Source organism: Neovison vison, chromosome 6, assembly GCF_020171115.1.
Source record: "Neovison vison isolate M4711 chromosome 6, ASM_NN_V1, whole genome shotgun sequence".
Classification (NCBI taxonomy): Eukaryota; Metazoa; Chordata; class Mammalia; order Carnivora; family Mustelidae; genus Neogale; species Neogale vison.
In genome coordinates, this window is record NC_058096.1 from 128,689,508 (window position 1) to 128,705,754 (window position 16,247).

The 16,247-nt window shown below is 48.0% G+C and overlaps 1 protein-coding gene across 1 annotated transcript in view; it reads right to left on the reverse strand.

Moving 5' to 3' along the window:
- The window catches only part of EPHB1 (EPH receptor B1), a 285,129-nt gene that overhangs the window by 133,994 nt on the left and 134,888 nt on the right, over positions 1-16,247 (reverse strand). Inside the window, exon 3 of the mRNA XM_044252314.1 lies at positions 400-555. Coding sequence (XP_044108249.1) covers positions 400-555 — 156 coding nt within the window. The remainder of the gene's footprint in view (positions 1-399; positions 556-16,247) is intronic.

Genomic DNA, 16,247 nt, shown 5'->3' on the forward strand with positions numbered 1-16,247 from the left:
TATTTGACAGAGTGAGCTAGAGAGTACAAGCAGGGAGAGCAGCAGCAGAGGCAGAGCAGGAAGCAGGTTCTGCCCAATGCGGGGCTCGATCCCAGCACGATCCCAGCACTCTGGGATCACGACCTGAGCCAAAGGTAGACACCCAACCAACTGAGCAACCTAGGCACCCCGTGAACACTCTCCCATTTGAGAGGAAGAGGTAAGGAAGAACAAAATAATCTTGACTTTGTGCTATTAAGCATAGGGGCTCTGTATGCCCCGTCTTGGAGCTGTCCGCTTCAGCACCACCATCAGCATTTCTGCTTTGTACTGCAATCTGGTGTTTTAGTCCCCCCTGCCTAAAACTTGCACTGTCAGGGAACCAAACTTCACAGCCCAGAGTCCTTTCTAGACACTTACTAGTGCATGCCACTTCTGGGGGGTCAAAATCCGCACGGTAATAGCCGGTCCGACAGGTACAGATGGGAGACGCTTCTGAAGGGGATCTGCTGTTGGAGGGGCAGTGGGAGCACCCCTCAGCTTCCTGGCTGGCCTTGAACATCCCGGCGGGGCAGGCTGGAACACAAAGAGATCATCTGAGAATTAATGGAAGGGTGGCAATCAGAATCAATTCCTTCGATAGGGAAATTGAAAGATTCTGTCCCCCTTGAAAAAGATATTGAGATATACCTCCTTACACAAAGTGAGCATTTCTGATTGAGGAAACCCATATTTAATACTTCCAATTCTTTAAACATCCTTAGTGGAATACCTTCCATGGTACCAATGTTCTCTCTCACTTGAACAATATGAATAATGATTCTTCCCTTTCAGGTGTGTCGAGAGATTTAATTGAGAAAATGAATCTAATGTGTAGCTCAGTGTCTGGGACATAAGTGCTTTATAAATGGTTATTCCTTCCTTCTTCCACCTGGTTAACTGCCAGGGCCTTACCCTGAACCAGTCATTGAAAAAAAAAAATCTTTCCTAATATCCTCGAATGGGAAGGGTTCCTGGTTTATAAATGAATGGTATGCATGGTTCTTAAATGCAACACACGTGAGGGTTACTGTAAACTGTGTTAACAAGCTACTTGTTATGAATGATGGTAAAGAACTGAAATTCATGAGTGATTCTTTAAAAAGAAATTAAAGTGATTTCAAGGTCACTGGCTTAACAACATCATTTTCCCTTAATTGCGTTTTCAAATGCTTTGTGGGGTGTGGCAAGAAAAAAAAAAAAGGCTTTGCAGGCAGTGCTCCAGTGAATGTGTCATGCACTTGGGGTCATCTACCATGTATATGGCAGTGGAGAAGGTTGGGAATGCCTTAGACAGCCCAAAGTCCACTAGAGGTACCCTTGGACATAAAGCATGTTTTCTTAGTCCTCTGTGTGGTCAGTCTATGAGGCGCTATGCCCCAAAATGTTTGGCTCCAGGCCATCCCTTGGGCTTTCACCATGCTTCATCTACAGAGACCTTCTACTCCAGACATCTGGGCTCCTCACTGCAGATTCCTCAAAAGACTGTTCCTGTCTGTTCTACTTCCCTGGGGCCCTTCCTCATCCTCACAGATCTGGGCTCTTCTTGTCCCTGGGAAACCTGCTCACACTCATCCTCCTTGGAGACAGAGTAAAACTGACTGCATGGTTAATTTATTTGGCTTTCTCATTAATTCATTCAATAAACATTTATTGTGAGTCTTCTGAGAATCTGACCCAGGGAATTTAGAGAAGAGAGCCTGCCTTCAAGGAGCTCTTGATCTAGCGTAGTCATACCATTATAACCCAGTGTGACTGTTGCTATAACAGAAGTACTACTATAATGGCTTCTACTTACACAAAGCTCATCTTATCAAATATATTGTTCCCTCTGGAAAGTACTGAATATTCTTTAATAATAGCAGTGGCCACCATCTGTTAAACATTCTTGTTAAGTGCCTTGCATGTATTACTCTATGGGGTAGCTATTATTATATCTATTTTGCTAATGAGGAAATCGGGATACCGAGAGGTTAAAAGAGTTGCCCAGAATCACACAGTGGGGGAAATGATAGTGATGATATATGTATAAACTATTTGAAAAATACCCACAGCTTTTCTACTGAGACAAAGAAGGACTATTTCCTATGCTAGAAAAGTTTTCTCAGCCCTTTGCTCACTAGAAGTAAAGTACAGGGTATCAGTTACTCTGGAAATGCCCTGGGGCAGGAACTCATCTCTGATGCAAGGTAATTTCTGGAATAGAATGCTCTGGGATGGCATAGCCCAGGAGTGTTACGAGTCTGTGTTCTTTCGGTTGTTAATGCCTGTCACTTAAAAAAGTGTTCTGTGGCCAAATATTTTGAAAATGTGTATTGAAAAAGTTAATCTCATTTTTTATTACAGAGTTTCTCTGAACTTCCAAAAAATGGAATATAGAATGCTGTTTTCTCACCAAGATGCCCTATTTTGTAGAGCGTCCCCTGAGATTCAAGTTCCATAGAAGATACCAGCATAAATGTTGTCTAGATGATCCAAGAAGGTTCTTAAAGATTTCTGCTTGCAACCTACATAAAAATGGACCACTTGCTGACCCACCTCAGCACATTCACAAGGAACTTCTCAGCAGAATAAAAAGTTACATTTTTGCTAAAGACTCAACAAATAAAATGTCAGCAGTGTCCCTGAGTGGCAAACCCAAAGTAGCCTAGAATATGGCTTACTGATCTGTCTTTCCAAGCCCACTGAGGAAAGACTCTCCCTCTTTCTTTCTCTTCTTTGCTTTCTTCTTCCCACATCTCTTCCTTGTCTCCCGTAAGAAGCATTTGACCCTTTCCCTTATAAATCACCCAGCGTTTCTGGGCCATTCAGTTCTGGAGCTAAAAAATACAGAGAAAACCCAGGCCCATGCTGCCCAAACACTGCAGAAGCCTTTTCCCTGGAGAGTGGGGGAGGAGAGAGTGGTGAATCACATGCATTCACTGGGTCCTCTGTTACACTGTAATTTCCTTAATGTACCAGCCCGAGAGGAACAAGGTGTTTTCACTTTCTTTTCAAGCATTTAAAAGCCTACTTGGTTTACATTTAATAAGTTAACAGCATAAACAATCATCCTGATATTCACAAGTAGCAGCAGATTTAGGAAGTGACTTCCTCTGAGATTTCTGATGGGGGAAGGTCAGAACTGGGTGCCCTGAAGTCTCTAGATGCTGCAGGGTCCACAAGGAGAAGAAATGAAGGAGAGTAGGTCCAAGCTGAACTTTAGGGCAAGAAGGTTAAAGATTGGGGAGAGAGGTCCCAGGAAGGATTGTGATTCCATACTTTCCAGGAGAGTGATCAGTCCTTGGTCCCATTCCTGGCTCTGCTGGTTCCTAGCTGGGTGACCACGAGAAAGTATGTAATACCTCAGAACCTCAACCTGCTGACCTGTAAAATGGATCTATAAAAAAGAAATACACACTTCTTGCAACTCCCACAGGTCATGAGAATTTAATAAAGTCAAATATGAAAGTGTACCTAGCATTAAATGCTAAATAATGCTAATTTCTCTCTACATCTGCTTACCCACTCCCTACTGAAAAACACATTTTCTTGGCTGGAACTGTCAGAATGCAGGGTCAGAATATAAGCTTAGAATCCCAAAGCAGGCAAATCAATCTTGGAACCAGGTGAAGAATATATTTCTGAACAGATTATTTCTGTTTTGTATAATGGAGAATAATTATATCCGTAAAATATATTTTACATGTAATTGTAAAATGAATGAATCTCCTTAATAATCAGATGCCGTAAGTTAACATTTTAATAAAAACCTATGTCTAGGCATCCCCTAATTTATAAAGAAGCAACATTTCTAGGTTCAGTTATTAAACTTTCAGATCATCACTTGTAAGCACACTTGAGCTAAATTTTCTCATAGAATTAATGCTTTAAATAATGGTTAGAGTGCCAGGCTAGCCCACAAAGCCTTTTTAACTCATCTTGTATCAGACACCACTAATAAGAAATAGAAGTTAACAACATTGTTATTTTACTAGAAGTTTAACACAGAAAAATAAATAAGAAAATTATGCTGCCCCTTGAGAAAATGCAGCTTTAATTAGAAGTGATACATGGAGCTCCCGGGGAGATTCTAACAAAGAGTGTTTAGGCCAAGGGAAGCAAAAGCAAATGGTCCTAGCCCGGATAAGTCACAGGAGTACGTAAAGCCACTAGGAGTGATACAGTGAAGAATGGCGGGTACTCCGACAGCCTCCTGCAACATACCTGCCTAAAGGCTCTACAGTTTCACAAAAATAAGAATACTGTGATCGAGTAACAAAGCACATCCCCACACTTGCAAGTCACTGCAAGGTAGATGAGACAGTTTTTAGTTTTAATATCATTAAAGCAAAACTCAGGGTTTTTATATCTCTTGATAAAAAAAAAGTGTGGTCAGCACTCTCACTGTAGATATGAATGAGCCCCTCATTCAACAGATGTTTACAGAAGACCTGCCCGCAGCTGGGCACCTTGCTGGGAGGCCAGAGCGGGGGGGGGGGGGGGGGGGGGGGGGGAGGGGGGGGGTAGGAGGTGGGGGGGGGGTTAGGCGTTGGGAAGCACCCTTCCAGGTGGGGGAGGCAGACAATGGAAATGAAGGCGGACTCCTGCATGGCACGATCTGTGTGATACTTATGTGTACACGGGCTGGGGAGGGTGGGGCCGGTCAGGCGGGATGTGCCTCATGACCAGGACCCGTCATTATGAGATGAGGACCATAAGGAGCACTTTCTTGTGGCAACTAGGAGGCCAGTCTCAGGAGAGGCAAAGACAAAGCAAAAAGGGAAGAGGTGGAAGAACAGGAGAGGCAGGAAGGGAAATGAGGTCAGAGAGTGCCCAGCCCAGCCGGGATGTCAGGATCTCAGCCGGAAGGGTCTCATTACTATTCCAGGAGGCGGGTGGGAAGAGAAGAGCCGCATGCGCTGTGAATTGGCACAAGACCTCGGTCAGTGAGACACCTGTGAGCAGGGGGTGGTGGTGGTGGGGTTTGGGATCTGTCCTCAGTGCAGCCCACATCGCTTTGTTTCCTTAAGAAAAGGGGGTTTGCTTCCCTCCATTGCAAGTGATCGCAGTTCAGACAGGCGACAAATGGAGCTTTTAGGTGGCACCTCCTCACACAGGCCTCTTCCCCTCCCCCGACTCTGGCAGAGAGGAAGAGACAGGACCCGAATTCCAGGTCCCTAAACCTGTGCTTATTTGCCATTCCCCGGGCAAAACACACAGCCTTTCTCTCCCCTTTCAAGTGACAAGGGACAGGTACAGGGGACCTATAGCTGAAACCTGAAGGTCACCTTGAAATGCCCACCCAACTTCTCAGAGCCTCAACCATGTAACAAATGGCCTGGTGCTTACAATGCTCCGGAGGAGCCCCTCCCCCCTGTCCCTGCGCGGAGGCTTCCAGTGACACTAAATCCATCACTACGGTACTATTACTTTATAAAGAAACAGATTAAGTGTCTCATAAACAGTGCAGTGATTGGGATAATGGAAAGCGCCTCTCGTCCCCATCTGCAGCATCGGGTTATGAAGCATTTCCAAGCAGCCAGGAAAAGGAAATTAATAGAAGCAAGAGGGAATAACCACTTTTATGCAATTTCCTCAGGAGATAGTGGACCATCTAATCTTTATTGGGGCCCTTTAACCTGTCACTCAGCACTCACCGGAGCCTCTTTAGCTCTCATGATTTTTCCCCGATATCTGAGGAAGATAAAATGAAAACCTCCAAACATTATTTTATAATTTTTGTATGTGGAGGGCACATGTTGCCTCTGACCCTCCCCCATCCAGTGAAGCCTCAAAATACAACATTTTTATGCAGCAGAAATGCAGGAGAGCTTAACTATTCCCGGTGCATGGCGCAGAGGGTCACAGCTACTCTGCAGGAAGGAAATCTCTCCTTGCATTTTAAATGTGATTCTTCTCTCCACCACTGCCTTCTGTCCTTGCTTTCTTTTTAATAATCTGATTACTTCTCCTGATCTAATTTTTTTCCCCAAATGAGTTTGCAAAGGTTCATGCCAATGAATATTCATCCCCTGCTTAAGAACCCGGTGCCTTTTTTCTTGAAGGCAGGTGCAGCTCAGCAGCTGGCTCAGGAGGCCTGTCTGCCTGGAGGGGCGACCATGAGCTGGGCCAGGCACTCACTCCCGGTCAGGAAGAGGGGCTCAGAGCCCTTAGCAAGGCTCTCTGCTCCCCCAAAACCTCCCCTTCCTCTCCACAGTCTGCTCCCACTCTGTGAGAAAGACAGAAGAGCCCCCCACCCTGTCCCTGTGGGCAGCTGCTGAGCACTATGGGACGGATGAGGTGGTGGCAGATGGGGAGGGACACAGCAGTTCCTGTAGTGCACGGGCACAGCTCTGCACAGCTCTTCCCACCGGCCTTGCAGCCTTGCGTGGAGCCTGGTATTTGGAGTCATCCCTATGACTGACTCTCCAACACCTTCCCATGATTCGTGGTGGGCACCATGGGTGACTGACTTTGGAACTCCAGGCACAAAGTTCCATGGAAGGCAGGTGGCCCTGGCCCCTTGTGCTGAGACTCCCCTGTCCACTCTTAGCGGGCAGTCTGCTTCTCCCAGAAGTGGATCTCCCTGAACAACCCCAGGACATCGCCATGATAACTCAGCTGAGCAGGGCAGATCAGAGTGGGCTGTTTACAGAGAAAAACCCTACAACAATGGTGGAGGTCTTGAGGAGAGTGAAGGGGAGCTGGGAAGGCTGCCTGGAGAAGGTAGACATGCACAGACCTTAAAGGACAGGTAACAGCAGATGCAGAAATGGGAAGGTGGGGCAATGGGTAAAGATTGTGCCCAGATAGAGAGAGCAGGGCTCTGGCTTGCCTAAGGAAACCCTGGAGGGTCCTTTTGATGGTTTTAGGAACCCAAAGCCTTTAAAGGAGCCATGCAGGAGGCGGGCTGGAGGTATTTTCACTTCTCCGTCGACCTGCACAAATGAAGCCAAATGGGCCTGCAGTTTCTGCCTCCCTGGGCTGGGTGCCAGCTGTAATGGCCTGTGCAGAGGGGATACTTAGCTGTGTCACACACTTGTATCACTCGTGGTGACACTTGCTGAAATTGATGAATGCTGCAGGCACCACGACGCAGACAAGACTGTAACTTCCCGTGCTATTAAGCTGCTCAGATGGCAGCAGCAGCTGCGAGCCTAGAATGCATCAGTCAGCGTGGAAGTTGGTAAAAAGGTGGGGTGGGGACGGAGGCCTTTGCCTTGGTGGAATGGGAGTGGGGAGATCACCGAACAGGACTGAAGGATGACTAATAGAAGAGCAGCATCCCAAGGGGGAGTGGCAGCCACTTAGGTTCTTATCAGCCACGGCAGCCAGGCACAGCACAGCCAAGGTCAGGTTCAGACGTGGGAGGCTATTTGGGCCTCAGAGCCTCTATGAAGGGAGCTCAGAGCTCCATCCTAAAGTCTCAGCCCAAGGTCAGTGTGGTTAGAGGGGGGGTTGCCACAAGGCCAACTCAGGTGTTTCCTAATGATCTAGGCCGGGGATTCTCCAACGGTGGTCTCCTGACCCACAGCAGGAGCAGCCCCTGGGAACTTGCAGAAATGCAGAGTCTCAGTCCAAAACTATTGAATCAGAGACTCTAGGGCGGGGCCCAGGAATCTGAGTAGCAGCGAGCCCTCCAGGAGACCTTGAAGCAGCTCCATGTTGAGATCCACTGCTCTAGATCTCCTGGTAGAGTAAAAACACCATGGCCTTGGGCTCTGAGGGAAACTAACTCCTAACAGGTTGTATAATCTTAAGCAAGTTACTTAACCCCCCAAATCTCAGCCCCATCCTCTGTAAAACAGGATGCTAGGGTAACTGCCTTCTCACAGCTCTGTGGAGATCCCTGTCATGTACATAAACTTTCTGGAATGTGGCAGCTCCCCAGTAAATAGCAGCTGTGATTCAGGCTGAGGAGCAGGCTGAATTCAAAGTATTTAAGCCGATCACTTACCATGGAGCTGTGCTGGGCACCAGGCTACCTGGATGAGCACACCGAGGTCCTTCCCTGACAGAGCTGACATCCTAGTGGAGGAAGGCAGACTCTAAACTAGCAATTCCAGTGGTGGGAATCCATGTGGGGAGGCCAGAGCAGGGACCCAACCCTGTCTGGGAGGGTCTCAGACAAGCAGCATCCAAGACATGAAGAAGAATTAAGAGCCTTACAGATTGGCAGAGGTAAGATGGATTGGTGAGGGGAGACGTAGAACCCTCCACATGGACAGAGCAGCATGTCCAAAGGCCCAGGGGCAAGAATGGGGCTCCAAGAGCAACCTTTCTGTGGCCAGGCAGGGGACAGACATGAGGTGGTCAGGGGGCAGTTGGCAAGGAAGAGCCTATCTAGAGAGGGAACCTGAGTTTGTGTCATCAAGTCTCTGGGCCTTATTATCATTAGGTCCATGGAAGCTACTGGCGAGCTTAAAAACTGGGGAGAAAGGCAATTGGGTTTTTGTTTCTGAGAGATCACATCAGCTGCTGGATAGAGAAAGGACAGGAGGCATGCAGACAGTTAGGGGTAGACACAGGAGTCCAGAAAGAGTGATAATTACCAGGGTAGTGGGAACAGAGAGAAGCAGAGGGATTTGAGAATCATTAGGAAAACTTGGTGACTCACTGAGACCACTCATGCATTCAGCAGATACGCACGGAGTCCCTTCTGGTGCCAGAAAGGCCACCCTCCATATTCCATTCACTTGCACTGGACATTTTCTTCCTTCTAGAGCTCCCTTTTAAACCTCTAGGGCCCTGGCCATATGTGCCCTGTCTCTATGACTTTGAGGTGGTTGGGAGTGACATTAGGAAAGAGCCCAGGCAGGGAAGGCGGGGTGAGGGCTCACTCAAAAACCAGGATTGGTTTGGCTCCTCCAGGAGCTGGCTGTGACTGCTCCCCAAGTCTGTGACTGCTCCCCAAGTCTGTCTGTCCTCTAACTGCAAGCCTGCAAAGAGGGCTCAAGCAGAGCCCACTGGCTCCACCAAGGAGGGGAGTCATCAGTCTTCAGATTCAGGAATCCTCAGCCAGAAGAGCCTCCTGGACTTGGTATTGGGACAAGGAGGAGATCTAGGCCTGCCCCTACTTCCTTCCCCTGGACCCTGAGAATGCAGCACTACCTGAGCCCCTCCCCTACAGGCCACCTGTACAGCCAGTAGCTGCTGAAAGCCCCTGGTTGCTTCCTAAAGCTTTAGCCCAACCAAGATTTTCCCTTTGATATGTGAGTCTCCTTCAGTTTCACACAATGCATCTGAGGGCACATTCTAGGTGCCCTGAGTTAGAGATGGGAATCACATTCCTTACATTAGGGAGAGAGCAGAGCTATTGTTGAGGAGTGGGAACAGATAAGCAGTGGATTAGAGGTGGGAGGGAGCCTGGGGGAACCCCTAGTCCAGAGGCAGCAAGAGTCCAGTTGGGGATGGAATTCTCAAAGTGTTGGGCTCCAAGGGCAGGAGGACAGTCAGTGTCATAGCCAGGTGGTGAAAGAGGTGGGAGGGCCTGTGCAGGGGGCTGAGGCGGGGGCAGGGAATGGGGGGGGGGTCTGCCCTTTAGAAAAGAGCAGAAGCACCTTGCCAGCAGCGAAGACAGGCCTCTTTAAGGTAGTATGGTCTACTCATTTCCCTCTCTATCCCCAGGGGGATACTTCACAGGGCCCCTGGGACCCAGTGAAAGGAAGGTGAGGGTCAGATCACTTCGGCCACTCCAAGGGGCCCCAAGGTCGTCTCTTCTGATTGGACCCACCGGGCCACCAGGGATGCCAGGCCTAGGTTTCCATTTTTACACCAGGGGGGTGGGCAGGGAATCCCCAGATGTCCCCTCCCCAGGCCCTGTCTCCATCGGCATCAGAGCTTGGCTGCCAAAGTTCTAAAAACACCATCAATCTGGTAGCTCTGGGCAGCAGGCTAGGGGGACATATGCTGGTAGTCAGGCGGCTTCCCACATTTTGAGACTGAAGTGTTTACCCTTTGAGAAAAACCTATTTTTAAGTGCTTCCCCTGACACAGACCTTGATGGATTCCCTTAAAAAATAATTTATAACGAACCAAGTTCTTCAGATAAACGAAGATGACTTCTCACTATGTTTCTTCAGGCTGGACAATGATGAGAAGCCACCCAGGGCTCTTCACTCTTTCTGGGGGCCAGAGGCACGGGCTGGCCACCTGCACACACACAGATGGCTGGGTCTGGTGAGTCATCACACCCAGAAAAATAGCACTGCTTTCCTCTGTTCTCTCTGCTTTTCAGAGTGAATACGGGGAAAAAAAGAAGAAAAAGATGAAAGAAAGGAAGAAAGAAAGAAAGACAAAGAAAGAAAGAAGACACCAAAACCCAACCATATTTGGGGGCATCACACAAATATCACTTCCCCTCCAAAACCTGACAAAGCAAATCATACACTCTCCTCTTGGGAGAGCTTGTTATTGTTTTTCCCTTTGCAAGCTTCCTCACCCTGGGGCTTCGGCTGGTCCACAGAAACACAGGTAGCCAGAGTGGGGAAAAGACTTTAGAAATACCTTAGAACAAGGGGCGCCTGGGTGGCTCAGTGGGTTAAGCCTCTGTTTTCGGCTCAGGTCATGATCTCAGGGTCCTGGGATCAAGCCCCACATCGGGCTCTCTGCTCGGCAGGGGGCCTGCCCCCCCTTTCTATCTGCCTGCCTCTCTGCCTGCTTCTGATCTTTCTCTCTGTGTCAAATAAATAAATAAAATCTTTTTTAAAAAAACCAAAAACACACAGCTTAAAAAAAAAAAAAGAAAAGAAAAGAAATACCTTAGAACAAGATTAGCTAGCAGAACTGCCATCACTACCTTACCGCGGGCCATGGCAGACATCGCTAATCAATCACAGCTCTCACTCCTACTCCACCCAGACCAGAGCTCTGAATCCTTAATACAATGCCCCAGGCACGGGCTCCCATGGACCAAAGATGGCACATCCTGTACCGATGATGGGGAAACTGAGGCCCAGAGAAGGCAATGAATTACTTGGCCAAAGGCACACAGTAAGCAGGGGAGAAAACGAAGACACAACGCGTACTCCACCCACCCACGTGGCCCCTTATCAGGCTGAGTCTGCTGCCTCTCTGCAGGGATCACCCCCATATCTGCCCCCACCACCCTCACCTCCTCCTCCTCATCTGTGGGGTCATCCCCACAGCACAGCCACCTCTCCGGCTGGGATGCCGGGCACCTAATTATGCTCTCTGTGTGCATCCGAGGAAGAGCTGCATTATGTTTAAGTAAGTGTAGCTAAGAGGTGCCACATCTCAGGAGAAGGTCAAGGGCTGCATATGTATAATATAAGATTAAGATTTTCCCTTTCTGTGGCGTACTTGATAAAATAATTTTACTGTGACCTTTACAGAAACCCAGGAGTAGAAATGGGCACAGTGGAATTTCCAGCTTCTCCCCAGGTCACAAAGTCATAAACACATAAATCTGAAATGATATTACCCACCATTCAAGTGGGACAAGTGAGCCAAAGAAATGATTTTTATTTTACGGTAATGATGGAGCAAATGCTTTGAGGCTGAAATGCTCAAGCTGTATTACCAGGGCTGTTTGACAGATAAAAGACAGGAGCCTTCTTCCACCCTGCCTTAGCCTTGCCTGTCAGCAAACAGTGTGGACTGGGCCTCTGGCAGAAGGTCAGAGAAACGGGGCCTGTCCAAGGTCACAGAGGAATCACAGTTTGGTCTAGTTGGCTCTGCCACACCCTTGCCAGGAAGGCTTGTTCCACCCCATCTCAGAGCCTCATTTGCAGGGACAGGGGAAGGAGCCCTTTGCAAGTCCCAGAGTCGACTTTGGAAAAGTGAAACGACCATATGTAATATAATCAATACTGAAATAATAAGGTTATACTCATCCCTGAAGATTCTCCAAGCAGGAGTGAAGGTGACAAGGCAGGACAGTTGCCTGACATTTATCCAAAGGGCCGAAGGCAGACGAATTTGGCAGAAGTTGTTTTTTCTGCCCCATGGCTCTTGCTCCGGAACCTCACAGAAACTGCAGTAGCCTCTGATTGGAGAAATGGGGGTTCATGGGCTCTAGAACAGGGAGGGTGCCCTCCTCCTGAGCCCCTGAGCAGGGCCCACACGAGGAGGCCGTGATCAGCCCCGTGGCTGCTGCACTCGCAGCAGCTGGGAGAGGGCTCCTGCCGCAGGGGGAAGGCAGGAGAGCAGGGGATAGCTGTGTTCTCCAGAGTGACCATTTATTCCCAGGTGCTGAGAGGTAATTTCCAGAACGCTCAGTGTCCTCCCTATTTGCAGTTCCTGGGTGAGCGTTAGCATTACGAATTGCCTTTAGGTCTGTCAGTTAAACATGATTAAGGGAGAAGCTTGCAGCAAAGATCAGAGGTGTTAAGGGTGCACTTAGCACTTAGATCTCAATGTGCACTTATGGGAAGAGCCATTCCGCTGAAGGCCACGTCAGGGAGGGCCTAGGGAAGGAGCAGCAGGTGTGGACCCAAGGGAATGTCAAGGGGAGGAGTGGGGTCAAGTGGGGGCAGGTCCTGCTGAGCAACTTGGGAAAGGCCTTGCCCAAAGGCAGCAAGCAGGACAGGAGCCCATTACACTGGTTGCTTCCACTGCAGCGGAAGCGGCCTGCACTTCCTTGCTCAGCCTTCACCCCCACGCCTCTGGGCCAGGCCAGTAAAGCCCTTATGCTAAATGAGAGACTAGCATGTACTACAGAGCACAGGGTAGGGTGGGATGCAGGCCAGCTCGCCCCCCCACACTCTGCACCTTTCTAAGGTGAGGTCTATGGGCTGGCACACTGACTACCACCTTGCTGAAACTGGTTATAAAGTTGTGTTGAGGGGTGCCTAAGTGGCTCAGTCAGTTAAGCGTCTGCCTTCAGCTCAGGTCACGATCTCAGGGTCCTGGGATCGAGCCCCGCATTGGGCTCCCTGCTTTGCAGGAAGCCTGTTTCTCCCTCTTCTCCCCACTCATGATCTCTCTCACTATCTCTGACTGCCTCTATCGAATAAATAAATAAAACAAAATAAAATAAAGTTGTGTTGGTTTTAACAACAATAGTGTTGTCAATAATAATAATAACCAGTATTTATTTATTTATTTAGAGAGAGCGAGCATGTGTATACGTGAGTGGTGGGGGGCAGAGGGAGAGGGACAGAGAGAATCTCAAGCAGATACCACAGTGAGTGTGGGAGCCGGACCTGGGGCTAGATCCCTTGATCCTGAGATCAAGATCTGAGCCAAAATCAAGAATCGGACACTCAACCGACTTAGCCATCCAGATGCCCCAATAACCATTATTTAAATAACCATTTTTCATGGGCCAGGTGCTCAGCATGACTTCATTTTATACTCATAACAGCCCTAAGAGACATGTGCTACAATTATTCCCATTTTGCACATTTGGAAACTGAGGCTCAAAATAAGGTCTGCAGCTTGTCCAAGGTCCCTCCATCAGTGGTGACGCCGGGAATTGAACCCAGTCTGCCCAGCTGACTCCAGAGACTTGAGAGCTCATTGGTGGGAGTGTTTTACAATCAAGTAAATTTCCTTTGAACCAACAAAAGCTAGTGTGGATCGCGTTGAATATAGACTATGGCCACATCACCGGTGGAGACCGGGGTACGAGCTTCAGAGTTAGAGGCAGCTCTACTCATCGCCACAGGGACTGAGTTCTGTCAGCTTTTTGAGTTCTGGCTTCCTCATCCATAAAATGGAGTAATGATGGTCCTGGTCTCCCGTTTCACCAGCAATGAATGACATTATGGCTCAGAGAGGTAAAACAGCTAGTGATTTTCATGGCAAGTCCATGGCAGAGGCAGAATTCAAAACCAGGTCTGTCCAGCATCAAAGCTGATGCTCTTTGCAGTTATTTACTGAGGCAGGTTATTCGTGGGCGTGGGGGCACTCTGTAGACGGACATGTGTGCTAAGATCCAAGAACACAGTCAAGTGCACGCAAGTCCAGATGAGAAGCTTGGGGAAGAGACAGTATATTTCGTCTCTGCTTACTGAAGGCACCTTGCCCTCCTTTTCCTACTTCCACAGGGGTGTCACGGGGGTTCTCAAAAAAACTACAGCTATGTCATGTGCTGACTCCGACACCCCTGAGTCTTTGCCTGCCTGCATTCCCGACCAGATGTAAAAAGGGTGATGTATGGATGTGGTCACTGCATACTCTGCAGAGGCCAGCTCTGAAAGGCAAATTCATCTCCCCAGTGGCTTCTGGTGACCAGAGGGAAATGAAAAAGTTGCAAATGGTGGGCTGGCTGCTTTTTCTAGAGAATCCTCGAGCAGCTGAGCAGTGGGGTGTGCCTGTGGGTAGGTGGTTACTGACACTAACTGCTCCTACCTAGAATGTGTGCCAGTTTCTGAGTATGTAAGGTATTGAACTGACATATGGGCACCTATAATTATTATGGTTTACTGACAGCCAGTGCAAATATGCATAAGGAGCCTATCAACCTTTATGCCCACTTCCCAGATAACTTCAGGGTGGAGAATAGGGACAGAAGAAGCCTGCCTGCTGTCCGTCAGCATTAGGGGCCATGGAACAGTGAGTGCCAAGGAAACCTCATACAATATAATCTGGATTTCACCATCATCAGGCTAATAATCATTATAATCCTATGAAACTTCATTACTAAATTCCCCCTTTACCATTTCCACATGTAACGCTCATTTGTTAATAACCAAGATAAAGGTCCATAAAACAATATTGCTCCCATGTAACACGTCTTCCTCCTTGCTTTCAATAAGAATCCAGAATTTCATCAGAGGAATGTAAGCGCTTCACCAAGATGTGTCAATTATTTCAAGATGACAGGTATTCGATTCCCAAATTCATCAGTGGGGGCTGAAAATGTATTGGTTCATCAGGCAAAGCACATTTCTAGAAGCGCTCTCACCATTTGGGAATCAAATAATAATTGCAATACCAACACCTTGACTTTCTAATGGAATTTTTCAAGGAGCTAAAGCATTTTGACACATTTCCCCCACCAACCCACTGTCAGATTCATCTTCTTTGTAGGTTTCTGAAATAGTCAAAGTACTAATTTTATTTTTCCCATTTTCAGACGAAGAAACTCAGAATCTCAAATCTGAAGCTGAGTGACTGCCATAAACCAAACATCTTGGGGGCAAAGAAAAGATATGCGGTGCCTCTTTCACTCCAGGGCCCCAACTGCTTCACCACACGGCTTTGGCAACATTGCTGCCTGATCCAGGCCCTGGCCTGGCCACTCCAGATACAGAGCAGAGTATGCTGGAGTCCCTGTTCTCAAGGAATGCAAAGCCTGATGGAAGAACCAAATGCTAACTCTAATTAGCTTGAATAATGTGAAAAGAGAAGCAAGTATCATAGTTGGGAGAAAAGAGGCAGTCCCCTCTCTATGATAGTTGGATGAGAGGGAAGACCCCTTGAAGGAGAGGGTGGCTGATCTGGGTTTTGAAGCATGAATAGGAGTTACTAGGTAGTAAAATGAAGGGAGACATTCCAGTTAAAGGAAATGGCATGTGCAAAGGCATGGTGATAAGAAAGAGTCAAGGATGGTAAGAAGTTTGATAGAGTCCTTACTGCATGCTCATTACCCACCTAGTGAAACGGAAGACTTTGTTTTCATGGGGAGAGATAACAGAGGTTCCAAATAGGCTGGAGTTAGTCTTAGAGGGGACCATAATGTTAAACTGAGTCTCGAAATAAGTAGAGATCATAAACATGTTTTAGGAACACCACACTCAATCCCCACTAGTGCATCTCTCTTGATGAGCACCCCCCAGGTAATCCTTCTTGCCCTCTTCCTTCTGGTCTCTCAGAGGTAAGCAGAGAATATCTTGGGCCTGGATGATTCTGGATGGGGGCCTGTGGATAGCTCAGCCTGGAGTGGGGCTGCCCAGACCTCTTATCCCTGAGACGGATGGGTACCCTCCTCATGCCCAAAGCAGACCTGTCTGCATTCTCTGGGACCTCTTCTGTGATATCAAGACAACAGAAGTGCCAAGGGACCCTTCTATGAAAGAGTCTTATTAATAAGTGTTTGTGTTCCCTTCTCCAAATTCATGTTGAAGCCCTAATCCCCAACGTGACAGTATTTGGAGATGGCACCTTTGCGTCATAAGGGTAGACCCCCCCATGATGGGATTAATGCCTTACAAAAAAAGAAAGAGACAGGAGAGACCACCCCCCACCACCACCACTGCCCTCCAAGTACAAGCACCAAAGAAAGGGCACGTGAGAATTTCAGAAGACACCTATCTGCAAACCAGGACTTAGGCTCTCAC